The 15193-nt window shown below is 44.5% G+C and overlaps 1 protein-coding gene across 1 annotated transcript in view; it reads left to right on the top strand.

Moving 5' to 3' along the window:
• Positions 1–446: 446 nt before the first annotated feature.
• LOC138970250 (monocarboxylate transporter 13-like) overlaps positions 447–15193 on the top strand; it is a 37202-nt gene continuing 22455 nt past the window's right edge. The window contains exons 1-2 of the mRNA XM_070342747.1: positions 447–1211; positions 14425–14629. Coding sequence (XP_070198848.1) covers positions 14437–14629 — 193 coding nt within the window. The 5' untranslated portion in view covers positions 447–1211; positions 14425–14436. The remainder of the gene's footprint in view (positions 1212–14424; positions 14630–15193) is intronic.

Here is a 15193-nt window from a genome sequence, read left to right as displayed (position 1 = left end):
TGAGTACATAGACTCACTTTTGCTTCGCATGTGAGTCAAAAATGACACCGTCCACTTAGATGATCTGTCCTGCACACAGGGTGCCTAATTAGCTGAGTGGTCAAAAATGACACCGTCCACTTAGATGATCTGTCCTGCACACAGGGTGCCTAATTAGCTGATTGGTCAAAAATGACGCCGTCCAATGGGATACCTTCATCACTCATCAGGTGTGTGCGTGCGTGCGTAGGTACAAGCATAATTATGTTCGTGTGTGGGTGGGTGTGTTTGTGTGGGTGTGTGTGTTCGTGTGTGGGTGGGTGTGTGTGTGGGTGGGTGTGTTCGTGTGTGGGTGTGTGTGTGTGTGGGTGGGTGTGTTCGTGTGTGGGTGGGTGTTTGTGTGGGTGTGTGTGTGCGTGTGTGTGTTTGTGCGTTTTGGGTGTGTATGTGTGTGTGAGTGTGTGAATGTGTGTGTGTTTTGGATGTGTGTGAGTGTGTGTGTTTTGGGTGTGTACGTGTGTGAATGTGTGTGTGTTTTGGACGTGTGTGTGTGTGTGTGTGTGTTTGCCTGGTGTGTGTGTGCCTGGTTTGTGTGTTTATGTACGTGTGTGCGTGTGTGTGTTAGTGTGTGTGTATGTGTGTATGTGTGCGTGTGTGTGTTTGTGTTAGTGTGTGTGTGTTAGTGTGTGTTTGTGTGTGTGTATGCGTGTTAGTGTGTGTGTGTGTGTTAGTGTGTGTGTGTGCACGTTAGCGTGTCGTGTTAGTATGTGTTAGTGTGTGTGTGTGTGTGCGTATGTGGATGTGTTAGTGTGTGTATATGTGTGTATGTATGTGTGTTAGCGTGTGTGTATGTGTGTGCGTGTACGTTTGTGTGTGTGTGTGTTTTCACGGAAATCGGTGTACCTTTAGCTGCTGGGAATGTCGAGCGAGCGTTACCCTCTGAGAAGGCGAGCTATTTGTCTATGTACTTGTAGTGTTAATCCGCTTTTCTTCGCTTCAGAACTAGGCCAATGTCCCTGTACTCTCTCACGATGTGCAGTTAATTACCACTGGTGTACGTGTGCCTTGTGTTGTTTGTGCCCGCTGAAAGCGTGCGATGTTTTATCGGGTGCTCTTCAAGTCAGATAATCGGCGAAAAGACAGTATCTATTCAGTGTTGTGATTTGATCTGAATGTACTTGCGCTATCTATCATCTGGTGTTTGTATGTGTGAAGAAGTCAGTGAAACAACGGTAAGTTATTGATTTTTTCAGAAGTTGCGGTTAAGCTATTTCTGTGTGCCTACTAATAGTGTTAGGCCCAACAGCTGTGAATGTCGGAACTAGTTTGGCGAAGCACGTGTGTACTCTCGTCTGCCGACGAAAGTGAATATTTTCTGTTAGAGTTGCCGTGCTTGTATGCATACCTAGCAATAATAATCTCATTCTTCGCTCTTGTGTACTCACAACATAATGTGTCTAGCTGTGACGTCTGCTTCTCGTTTCTAGGGCTGATCAGTGTTCAACAGAGACAAGTGCAAAGAAGTAATAAGAAATTTAATAACTCTGTACTTTCAAAAACATGCACATAATCACTCTCGCAGACATCAATCTTCTTCTCTTAGAATCTTCAAATGAAAGTCTTATAGATTATGATTTTGCTGGTGTGATTTCAAACACACGTGGAAACATTGTCTTTCTTCTTCTTGTTTCGTTGACGTTTGGTATCGATGAGCGGAACGTATTTCTTTTTCTCGTTGAAAAATGTATCTTGGTTTACACAGATGAAGTCATGAATGTGGGTTAATGTTTACAAAATATAAAGTGTAGACTACTTATCACAATAAAACTCGATCTTGGTAGCACTTGGGGACGTTGGTGGTTTCTTCCGTAGTTACCGCTGACGTTGCCCTCCCCCACAGTGTCCACTCGACATCAATTACACGAGCATTGTGCACCCATACATGTACACTTACACCTTCTGCAACACACACGTGCAATATCTGTTATTATCAAGTATGATTTCAATCGATATCATTCAATTTGTTTCTCTAAAACAAACACAGAAACAAAAGTTCACAGACTGACACAAACACATGGAAAAATGAACAATACCTGTGTTTTCCTGTGAATTAATAATGTTAAAAGGTACTAGCGTGTTTTACCTGCAGTTAGTGGACCTTTGGAGTTTGCAAGAATGTGAAAACCCGTCCACGGAAGGTGAAAATACGCCAGTGCTATCTACGTGGCTTCATTGACTGCTGCCATCTTGGAGTCAATGCAAACGGTCAGAGCATCGCATCCTAGCAACCTCAACTGAATATCATTCATGTACATATTCGCTGCACAATACGATGGCACGCTGTTTCCTTTTGCTTTCCTCGTTTATATTTCTTTCCATGAAGACAAACAAATTCTTGCCTTGTACGCTGCGATAGTTTTGGAATAATGGCGCGAGCGTTGACGTCATATGTATACAGTGTCGTCATGACGTAGTCTCGGTCACTTAACTTCGTTTTGTGTACGCGACTACCTTGGAGTCTCGATTAATATGAGAGAGGGAGACGATTCGTCACACTAGCAGGGGTGTAGGAGTAAGAAGCATTGTTCATGTTTAGTTACAAACAAAGAAGTCCCTGAGTACATTCAGTCACTATTTCAAAGGGGAACCAACAGGTATGGTTCCAGTAAATTCATTCCACCTCGCCCTCGACTAGATTTGTACAAGTCTAGTCTTGCATTCTCCGGATCTTTAGCATGGAATTCGCTTCCAACTGTACTTAAACATATTCCATCAGTCAAGGCCTTTAAAAAACAAACACACAGACATTTGTTCGAAGTCTGATTTAAAGTGAAACAGTTATTGTAACATTGTGGCAATTCGTAAATTGGTTTATTCCGATATCTTAAACCACCCTAATTTAATCAATACATAAACATTATCTTATAGCTTCACATGTATATTAGCATGCATGTATGCGATTTATGCATGGAAAAAGATACGGGATACGACTCTCTTTTTATGATTGTTGTTTTTCTACACTTGACTTGCTATTTGTTTGCTTGCTGTTGTTGTTTTTATTCAGGACCTCATGTTCTTATTGAACGTAACTTTGCACTCATTATTATTTAAGTTATTGAGACATCCCAGTGCACTAAGGGATTTATAGAGCAAATCGAGAAAATTCATTCTCTCTCTCTCTCTCTCTCTCTCTCTCTCTCTCTCTCTCTCTCTCTCTCTCTCTCTCTCTCTCCTCTCTCTCTCTTTCAAGTGCCTCCTTATGCCTGGCAATGTGCAGCGCCCCAGCCTCCTCCTCGACACATGCTGCCTCCACCCTACATGCTTCAGCCACACCGGCACTCGGTGCCACTCCACAATTCATACACCCATTCATACACACCCATACCCCCGCAGCTCCAACAGTGTTTTACTCCACACAACTACCACAGCACAGGTGCCTCTACACTCGTGTAATTAGAAGTGCCATGTTTCCCTCCACACGGCTACCCTCAGCACATCCCGTGCCGCTTCTCTTGTGTAATCGGCTCAGTAAATACTGAATGTGTAGACTAGACACATTATGTTGTGAGTACACAAGAGCGAAGAATAACTATACATCATTCTAGACGTGTGGGTATGTGTGTGTGTGTGTGTGTGTGTGTGTGTGTGTGTGTGTGTGTGTGTGTGTGTGCGTGCGTGCTAGCACGCAGGGGTGTAGGACAGTGTGTGTGTGTGTGTGTGTGTGTGTGTGCGTGCGTGCTAGCACGCAGGGGTGTAGGACAGTGTATGTGTGTGTGTGTGTGTGTGTGTGTGTGTGTATGGGTGTATGTGTATGTGTGCGTGTGTGTGTGTGCGTGCGTGCGTGCGTGCTAGCACGCAGGGGTGTAGGAGAGAAAGTTAGAGAGAAACTTTACTGCATTATGTGGTCATTCGTCCTTGTAGTAACTGTGTTCATAACTATTTTACAAACGTTGCCCTTGTGCAAGGGTGTGAGCATAATCGCGCGGCCTTCATCATATTGAGGAATCTTCAAAGTAACTTTGTTAACTGTTTGTTCTACACTGAGCTGCAGCTAAATTCGTGACCTGACTTGAACGTGCTCGCTTCTTATATACTGTTCAAAAAAAGAAACGCATAGCTTGTAATATTTGGTTAATTTAGTTATATGGCTACAAGGATATCCACCAAACTGCAGAAAATGTTTATCTGGTCGTCGACCTTTCGTCCATTGCCACAAGTGAGCTCTGCTCGTGACGCATGCGTTATCAGTGGCTACAATGTCAAAATTGCTCATTTGGCATGACCACTCGTCATGCTTCAGTGTAATCTCGTGAAACTCGGGGAATATTGAGCTCTCACCATGTCTTCCAAAACCCATAAAAGCGGATTGTTCGCCACAAAGAAATCAGACGACAATTCAGCGACGAAAGATGGCCCGATTGAGCAGAGAAGACCGCCAAATTGCATTGGGTCGTTTACAAGCAGGCCAAAGTCAAAGTGCAATCGCCAGGCACTTCCACGTGTCCCAGAGCACCATCAGTAGACTGTGGGTCAGGTTTCAAGCCACTGGCTCCGTTGCTGACTTGCCACGAGCGGGAAGACCAAGGGCGACAACTGCTGCTCACGACCGCTTCATACGGCTCCGCCACCTCCGGAATCGTTTCCTGTCGGCCTCATCTTCTGTCCAGGCTCTCCCCGGGCCACACCGATTATCGGACCAGACCGTGCGGAACCGCCTGCATGAAGCTGGTTTGAGAGCTCGCAGACCTCACAGAGGAGCTGTCCTCACCCGCCGCCATCGCCAGAACCGAGTGCAGTGGGGCAACCAGCACCTTCGCTGGACCCTCCGGAATCACTGGAGGCACGTGTGGTTCAGCGACGAGTCCTACTTCCTGCTCCAGCGACATGATGGTCGGAGGAGGGTCTACCGGATAGTAAACGAACGTTACGCGCCCAACTGTGTGGATGAGGCACCCGTTCATGGTGGTGGAGGCGTCATGGTGTGGGGGGCGATCAATACCGCTGGAAGGAGCACCCTGGTGCACGTCCAAGGGCGCATAACTGCCCAGCGATACGTGGAGGAAATTCTGCGCCCACACGCCCTTCCTCTTCTGGCTGACCAGGATGCCATATTCCAGCAGGACAACGCTCGCCCGCACACAACACGACTCACCACCCAGTTCCTCACCGACCACCATGTCCAGGTGCTTCCCTGGCCATCCATGTCGCCAGACATGAACCCGATAGAACACCTCTGGGATGAATTGGACAGACGTGTGCGCAGGCGAGAAGAAGCGCCGGCAAATCACCGCGATCTATTGCAGGCACTTCAGGAGGAGTGGCCGGGACACCATCCCACAGCAAGATATCCGGCATCTGATCCAGTCCATGCCCAGAAGGTGCCGGGCAGTTGTTGCTGCTCAAGGCAGTCACACCCCCTACTGACTTGACAGCCTCGGCACCCAATCGTATTGATTGACTGATTGATTTGAAGATGCAAATGAACTGTGTGTGCATTCAACTGTGTCCATACCAAATTTCAAACAAATAATCTAAATATTGGATTTTCTGTTAATTTTTTCGAAAAATAAAACAAATTTGGCAAGTAGCAACTATGCGTTTCTTTTTTTGAACAGTATAAGTGGCTCAGGTCGGTCACGCTATATGGACGGCACAGTGCCTGGTCATGCCCTGAAGCCAAAGGCTTTTTTCATCCGCATGGAAAGCGGCTGGTGTTTGGACGATATTATAGTCTGACCACGCGATGCATAAATGAGATTCTACTTCTCTGTGCAAGACTTAGAATCCTTTAATGCATTAACTTTGACTGTGAGCTAAATATTTGCATGAACTACCGGCTTTGGGCCGAGTTTCTGAACTGTTCATCCTTAACTGACTGAATTTAGGGGCGGGAATGTAGCTCAGTCGGTAGCGCGCTGGATTTGTATCCAGTTGGCCGCTGTCAGCGTGAGTTCGTCCCCAAGTTCGGCGAGAGATTTATTTCTCAGAGTCAACTTTGTGTGCAGACTCTCCTCGGTGTCCGAACACCCCCGTGTGTACACGCAAGCACAAGACCAAGTGCGCACGAAAAAGATCCTGTAATCCATGTCAGAGTTCGGTGGGTTATTGAAACACGAAAATACCCAGCATGGTTCCTCCGAAAGCGGCGTATGGCTGCCTAAATGGCGGGGTAAAAACGGTTGTACACGTAAAAGCCGTGGGAGTTTCAGCCCATGAACGAACAAACAAACTGACTGAATTTCACCAGGACTGTTCAGCATAAACTTGTGTCTCCTTGTTTTGTGTGAACATTTTGTTCATCTAGTATTTAAGCTTACATTATCTAGTATCCTGTGTGTGTTGTGGGAGTTGCTTGACCTTTTGTTCGGTCACCCTTCATTTTTAAGCAACAATTTGTTTCTTTATTTTTGATAGCCTACCTTTGTGTGCTGCTATTTTATCCTGTGTCATCCTGTTCTAAACAGCAACTATAGTTACTCTGATCTATCCCGGGAGTGTAAGTGGTGAATGCCACTTAATCCGAATTGTGTGACGTTGTGTCTGCCGTGCAGGTCAAAAGTGAAAGCTTGTGTGTCTGAATGTGCATTGTCAGCGCTCGCTTCGTGTTGTGGGAATCTTGACATTTACTTGGAGAAATCCTTGTGCGTTTATGATATATTAGAACTGTTGTCTTGACTGCTCCGGATACTCATATTTCCGGATTTTGCTTGCTTTAGTATTTACTGCTGTGTGTTACAATATGTGACCCTCCACCACGGAATGAGTCGCATGTCACCTCGCGCGGTTCTGCGCTAGGCTTAATATAAGCCCGGGAAGTGTCTGGTAACAGTGTGAGGGTCACCTTAGTCACAGGCTTATAACTCATACAGTTTTTGCTCTTTTCTAAAACGGTTTTTACCACTCGATAGAGCATAACAATCTCGTTGTGCAAATGTAATAATAGGAAAATCATGCAAAGGTGACATGCGACTCATTTCGTGGTGGAGGGTCACATATTGCACTTCGTCCTAATGTCAACAACATCAAACACTGTTCTCCGTATAGGGCATGTAAATATTTATCATTTAGTCAACAAAGTACATGATGTCTGTGTATTGCTAAACCAGCAACCAGAGCTGGTACAACTCTTCGGTGTAAGTGAAACGCGTCTAGATTCGCGTATCTCAGACAGCCTTGTTAACATTCCGAATTATTCGGTTTTACGACTGGACAATGCACGAGTAGGCCAAACAGGCATCACTCTTTATGTTCATCAGTCCATTGCTGGGATTGTCAAACGTAGAACTGATCTTGAAGATAACAATGTTGTATGTTTGTGGTTGGAACTGAAACAGGACAAATCCTCTCCCTTGCTTATTGGCTATGTGTATCGTAACCCTGCTGAAACGTCAAGGTGGATTGATGATTTTGTTTCTATGATGGACAGAGTGAAGGCTCGTGTCGAGAATGTTGTATTGCTTGGCGATTTTAACATTAACCTACTCAGGCCTCAAACAACTTGGTGCTCAACCACTGCTCTCTTTGGTCTTCATCAGCTAATCGAAACCCCTACAAGAGAAACAAATACTTCATCAACCCTGATTGATCATATCTATACTGATAGTAGCCTAAGAATATCGTTGCAAATGCGCAAGTAGTGCATTCCAGTTTTAGTGACCATCATTCTGTTTTTGCTCGGTTTCTCTTAGATTGCCAAAATCACGTCATAAAGGCCACACAACAATCGAATACAGAAGTTTCAAGTATTTTGATGAATCTGCCTTTTTCTTTGACCTTAACCAAGCCCCATTTTATAGCGTATTCAATTGCAGTGACGCAGAGGGCGCTTGCAATATTTTTCACGATATTTTGTGTTGTATAATTGATAAGCAGTGAATGAAATTCTTGATAAATCTAGGAAGGAATCAACCAATTCTCATTCACAAATATCTCCAAATGATTTTAACAAACACTTCATTTCGCTAGCAGACAACCTAAATTTTAGTAAAACCTTGTCTCAATCAGAATGATTCCCTTGATACGGATGATTGTCTTGAAAAATTAGAAACATTCTGTGGACAAAAGTTGAATCAAACTGACACGTTTTCTATTTCTCCAATCTCAGTGCACGAGGTAGGAAAACTGATAGAACAAATGGCGAATAAGAAATCAATGGGTCCAGATAAGATTCCAGTCAAGTTGCTGAAACTTGCTTTACCTTACATTGTCGATTCCCTAACTTATGTTTATAACCTGAGCATACAACAAAACGTGTTCCCTTCTATTTTAAAGTGTGCAAAGGTATTACCACTTCCAAAAAATAAGGATCTTACAGACCCAAACAACTTTAGACCTATTTCCCTCTTACCTGTTTTATCTAAACCCTTAGAAAAGCACATACAAAAACATTTACTGGCATATATGGAACAAATGAATCTGTTTCATCCTTTTCAGTCTGGATTCCGCTCTAAGCATTCCTGCCACACCGCCTTAAGCTCTTTATGCGAGACTTGGCTCTCAGCAATAAACAAAGCAGAAATAACGGGAGCGTTGTTTCTGGACTTTAAGAAAGCCTTTGACCTAGTAGATCACTCACTTCTACTAAAGAAATTAAAGTGTTATTTAAAAGACGACTCCGCCTGTGCCTTTTTTGAATCGTATCTTTCAAAACGGAAACAGTATGTATCCATTAACTGTAAAACTTCGTCAAACGAGTTTGTCCGGAGTGGTGTCCCTCAAGGGTCTGTATTAGGACCTATCTTGTTCTGTATTTATATAAATGATTTACCCCTTCATGTGTGCGATGAAAAAGTTAGATGTGAGTTCTTTGCGGATGACTCTTCTGTCCACACCAGTCAAAAATCTTTGGAATCCGTCAACTCTTCTCTTCAAACAAGTGTGGATGAAATCACTAAGTGGTGCGTTTCTAATGCAATGATCATTCATCCGATTAAAACAAAGAGTATGGTGATAACCACGAGACAAAAACACCAATTAAGTCCTTTACAATTACAACTGTCAGTTGGTTCAACTCAAGTGCAGCAAGTTAGGGAACATAGATTATTGGGTGTTACCATTGATCAAGAGTTCTTCTTCTTCTTCTGCGTTCGATGTTGATCAAGAGTTGAAATGGCAAACTCATTTTAGTACTATCTGCAAAATAGTATCAAAGAAATTGTACCTGTTATCAAAATTAAGGCATTACGCAGATTCTGAAGCACTCAAAATGTTCTATTACGCCCACATAATGCCTCATTCGCTTCAACACTTTGGGATAACAGCAGTGATGTTCATTTAAAAAGACTCAATTCCCTGCATCGCCGAGCTGCAAAACTTATTCTGTATGATTTGAATAGGTTCACGGATGATAAACTAAAGCTCCTGAATTTTCTCCCCTTGAAAGATCAGTTGACGTTAAACAAGACTGTGTTCATGTATACAATTCTAAATGACGACTGTCCCTAAAATATTCGCAATCACATTTCAAACATGCCACAAAAAAGATATGGGTCCCAAAAAATCATCCCTCCTATACCTCGCATAGACCTCTACAAATGGGGCTAAGCCTTCTCAGGAGCATTTCTCTGGAACTCCTTCCCCCAACAGATAAGAAATGCAACTTCAGTGAAAAGGTTTAAGAGACAGTCACGTTCACACATCATTTGTGAATGAAATGTTTTGTTCGATTGTTATTTTGCTAAACATTTTGTACTAGTGTTAACGGCTGATCTGAGCAACTTCATTCCCAAATGAAAGATATAACTATGTCAATGTAATTCTGTAATTTTTTAGTTCTCCTGATGTAATTCCTTAAATGCACATTGTGTTGCATTCCATACAATGTATAAAAAAAGTCTGTATTTTATATGATTCAATCTATTTTTTGTACGTGCGTCCGTCTTTACGTGTTGTATAAAGGACAGGTTGGAAGAATAGGCTTTGCCTAAAACCTTTATCCTTTTGTAATAAAGTTCTGAGTCTGAGTCTGAGTCTCTCTCTCTGTCTCTCTCTCTCTCTCTCTCTCTCTCTCTCTCTCTCTCTCTCTCTCTCTCTCTCTCTCTCTCTCTTTCTCTCTTTATCTCATGCTTCATCTTATATAAACTTTTAACTTTGTGATATTCTTTCTTTCTTTATTTGGTGTTTAACGTCGTTTTCAACCGTTCAAGGTTATATCGCGACGGGACTTTGTGATATCATTTAATGATATTGATAAAAAAAGCACTTATTGTGCGCAATTACTCTGTGTTGTTCGATAATATCAATTCAATCATATTTATTTTTTATTTCTGCATTTCAATACCTGCAATGAGTTAGCCTTAAAGTCATGAGTGACTCAAGATGAAATGGTTTTAACAACAATTATAAACCTTTGAACACATTATTTTCCCCAATTCCTATTTCCCCTAGTGAAAACTGGAATTCCCATCTCCACTGAAACTGGATTCCCGTTTACACTAGGGCAAACTGGAATTCCAATCTTCACTAAGAAAAATCCATTGGAGATGAGAATTCTAGTTTGCCCTAGTGCAAACTGGAATTCCAATCTCCACTAGTGCGATTCGGAATCTCACTGGATTCTCATTTCCACTGTGACATATATATATATGAATCGACAGCCTCTACGAAGACAGCTGTGTGAATAGCAATTCTCTGCTTGTGGAATTTGACGACAAACATCAATATCGTTTAAAGGCTTACTAACTCGCTCCCGTGTTTACGATGTGTAGTTTGCCCACAATCGATGTCAAATGCATCATAAGGCCATATAATGACGATATGTCGCAATGCTCGGACCATGTACATGCATTACAGCTTGTTCTAGCCTCTGAAAAAGTGAGGATGTCAACAAAGACGCGGAGTTATTTCCCTTGCGTCAACGTTACCTCTGTTAAATCTATAAATAGGACGATCTAGATCAAAATAAAAATTCAAATATCTCAACATTTAAGGGGTCCTAGACCACAATATCTTGCAGGGAACTTAATTTAGCATGTCTCCAGCTGTGGGTAAAGCAATTAGCGTGAATAGTCATCAGCTTTCTATGCCTTTAACGTGTAGCATAATATGACATATGGCATAATATCTGAGAAAGGATTCATTAAATTCAGTCATTCCCGTGCAGAACAAAAATGGAAACAGAATACAGAATATGTGATTGGCCAGGGGCCAGGGGCGGATTAGGGGGGTGGTTACACACACACACACACACACACATACATACACAGACACACACATACACACAGACACACACACACACACACAGACATACACACACACAGACATACACAATCAATCAATCAATCAATCAATATGAAGCACAAAAAAAAGCGCGTATTCCGTGGGTACAGTTCTAAGCGCTTGTCGAAGAGTTGTCAACACAGGACTAACAAAGAAACTAACATCTACAGACGGACACGAACCCTAACACACACTAGCAAACCCTGATACACATACAACAAACAACAATGTACACATCAATAGCTAGGTCTAAACAAAATAATATCAAGCACAAAGAAAACACCTGTACAAGAATGTCTTTTGGGGCACAACACATCACGTCGAACATGAAAGTCACAGCCAGCTACGGGAAGAACTGAGTCTTCAACCTACTCTTGAACGCGTCAAGAGAGGGGCTCTGGGGAAGCTCAAGCGGCAGGGAATTCCAGACGGAGGGGCCCACGGAGGGGAATGCACGCTGACCAGCAGATGCGAGTTTCGAGTGAGGGATGTGAAGGCGGAGTGGGTCAGCAGCAGAACGAAGGGGACGGTCGGAAGGCTGGGTGTACAGGTCCAGGGAGGATTGAAGGTACTCGGGAGCAGAGTCGTTGAGACACTTGTAGACCAGAGTGGACAGTTTGTTGGAGATTCGGGTGTTGACAGGGAGCCAGTGCAAGGAGCGAAGTAGGGGGGTGATGTGGTCTCGCTTCGTCTTCCTCAACGTCAGCCTGGCAGCAGCGTTCTGGACTCGTTGTAGGCCATGAATGGATAAGGCGGGGAGGCCAGCCAGAAGGGAGTTGCAGTAGTCCAGACGAATGAAGATGAGGGAGACAACCAGCTTGACGCCGGCGCCGTGGGTGAGGTAGCGACGGATAGAGGCGATGCGTCGTAGGTGGAAAAAGCAGGTCTTGATGATGAAGGAGATGTGTGTCTGCATGGAGAGAGTGGAGTCGAGAAAGACGCAAAGGCTCTTGACAGCAGGGGAGAATGGAACAGTCGCGTCATCCAGCTGGAGGTCGGTCACAGTGAGGGAAGCAATCTTCTGTCGTGTTCCAACGAGAAGGGCCTCCGTCTTCTCACTGTTCAGCTTCAACTTGTTTTCAGTCATCCAGTTCTTGGTGTCAGTGAAACAACTGGAGATGGATCCAAGGAGATGGTCAACGTCCTCCGATTGGTGCTGTTCTGGAGCTGCGTGTCATCGGCAAAGGAGTTGTAGTTCAAGCCTTGGCGTTCGATGACCAGGGAGAGGGGTTGGGTGTACAGGGTGAAAAGGACAGGGCCGAGGACAGACCCTTGTGGGACGCCGAAGCGGACAGGGTCGGGCTGAGAAGAGAACGAATCAGTGGTGACAGTCTGAGAGCGGTTCTGGAGGTAGTTCCGGAACCAAGAGAGGGCGGTGTCGTAAATGCCGAACATGGAACTGAGGCGATCGACGAGTAGCTGGTGGTCGATCGTGTCGAAGGCCGCGGAAAGGTCCAGCAGCACAAGGGCAGAGACGAGACCGCTATCTGTTGCGTTCAGGAGGTCCGTGATGATTCGCAGGAGCGCCGTCTCGGTGCTGTGGTGAGGGCGGTACGGTGACTGGTACACTGGCATCAGCGAGTTCCGAGACAGGTGGGCGCTCAACTGCTCCAGGATGATACGCTCCCGAAGCTTGGAGGGGAAGGGCAGGTTGGACACAGGACGGTAGTTCTCACAACTCGTTGACGTCAAGGCCGGGCTTCTTGATGAGTGGGCGGACAACGGCAGACTTGAAGCAGTCGGGAACGACGCCTGTGACCAGGGAGATGTTGATGATATCTGTGATAGACGGCAGGAGCTTGTCCAGACACTAGTCTTGGTGAAGAGAAAGCCTGGCAGGGGGTCTAGCTCGCAGGTCTTGATGGCTGTCTTGGTGATGAGTCGCTTGACGTGGTCTTGAGTGACAGGCTGAAAGCACGTGAGGGGGGAGCCGGAGAAGGAGGGGGAGGGTGGGGACGGGACGAAGGGCTGCTGATCGAGTGTTCTCCGAAGCTTGTCAATCTTGTTCTTGAAGAACTCCGAGAATAACTCCGGGATATCTTGTGGTGGGTAAGCAGTGGGTAAGGGGGCAGCGGGGGAGGAGCCCAGGAGAGAGGACATGATGGAGAACAGCTCCCTGGATGATGAGGCGTTGGCGATGCGGTCGTGGAAGTGCTCGACCTTGGCAGCAGTGATGGCTTGCGTGACTCGAAGCAGCTCATCCCTAAGAATCTGCCGGTGAACCTCCAGGCCAGAGTGTCGCCATGCACGCTCCGCTCGTCGTCTCTCAATCTTGGCGGCTGTGATGTCCTCAGAGAGCCAGGGAGCCGGCTGTCGCTCAGAGACTGCGCATAGGGATGGCGGGGCGTGTTTGTCGAGGAGCTAGCGCATAGTCAAGCTGAAGAAATGGGCGGGGTCAGAGGACGGGTCTCGCTGGGCAAGCAGCAGGTCAGCTTCGTCTCCAAAAGCATCTGTCTCAATGTCTCGTAGCTTGCGACGTGTGACCATCTTCCTAGAGCCAGAGGTTAGGCACTTAAAAATGTCCAGTTATTATTAGTATTAATATTATTGAATCAAAAAGAGGGTAAGTTGTTGGAACGTTTAATTATTGACAACACAAAACTTTGGTAAGTCTCTCTTCCGAATACATCATAACAAAGGATTGAACTTAAGCCACACAAAAATGTCATTAATGTAGGGCCCCTATTTCAAATAGTTTTCTGTTGTGCGCTCTTGGAACTTAGGCGATTATTTCAAATGTTCCGGCTTGCCGCGTCGTCGAATAGCTTTTCCTGTAAACCGCGTCTGCGACCAAGTGCGAAGCGGAAGATTGCGTTTTTTGGCAAGTGCGTTACTTGTTTTATACATATGGAAAATTAACAGGACGTTCACATTCCAACAATCATTCAAAAGAAAAACAACTGGAGAAAACCTTGCAAGTTAATTGACGTTTTCGAAATATTTATTTACCCTTTTGAATGCTCAGAGAAAATTAAATTATTTTCACGGCTGTGGCCGCCATTTTGGATTTTTACTGTGAACCTCCCTACATGTAGCTCTCTCTGAGCCGAGAAAAAGCGAAGCAGTGGAATTGCATGTTCGTCGTGGTTCATCGTGTGAAGATGTTTGTGAGAACATTTCAACTGAGGTGAGGGATTGGCTGCTGCTAGGTCACGTGTGGCATTTGACTGACAGACATGAACAGATTGGAGGGGACCATTTTCTATAGTTCTTGTTTCCTTTTCACAGGATTAGATCCCCATGGGAACCAAAGATTCCAGTTCAAGATGGCGATGGGTGATCCTTGCGTCCTCTTTCTGCTCTCTCCTTCTCGCCGGATTCGCCCCGTTCAACGCTGGCGTCATGAAAGTCGTGTTACTACGTCATATGAACAGTGACGTCATCGCTACAACATGGTTGTCTGCTTATTACTCAGGAGCTTCGGCGTTGATCGGTTAGTATATTATTGTCTGTATGGAATGAACCTAGTCAATTTGGACCACTGTCTGATATGGACCACCTCATGTTCGGACAAACTAATGGCGCTAGAGCGCTCAAAACAATTGCATTCGCAGTATTCACCCTCTCTGAAAATTTTGCACATGTCGAAACAGCTGCAAAAGAACAAACCTCAAAACCGTTAAGCTTTTTCTCTTTTTTTCCAAGCTTGGCAGCATTCACTCTAAAATTGACGCCTTAAACGGACTAGTTTTTGTCCACAGCCAAAGCTGTTATCACACAAAAATTGCTAAGACTGTATTTGTTACATTTTAGAAGTGTTGACCCCGAGTTTCTACTGCAAAGAAAAAATAAAAGCAAAATCTCAAAGTACGTGTGTGTCGCCTAATATGGACCACCTTTAACAAATCGAAGAAAATAAAAACTACAGGTTATTTCGATTAATTCATTAGGAAGCTTGCTGAAAATAACTAGCCCTCGAATTAAAAAAAAAATCAATTAAAGTCTTATTCTCTCAATCTATCTACCTATCTACCTACATATCGACCTATCTACCTAT

The sequence above is a fragment of the Littorina saxatilis genome, linkage group LG7, assembly GCF_037325665.1.
Source record: "Littorina saxatilis isolate snail1 linkage group LG7, US_GU_Lsax_2.0, whole genome shotgun sequence".
Classification (NCBI taxonomy): domain Eukaryota; kingdom Metazoa; phylum Mollusca; class Gastropoda; order Littorinimorpha; family Littorinidae; genus Littorina; species Littorina saxatilis.
This window is presented reverse-complemented; position numbering and strand designations above follow the sequence as displayed.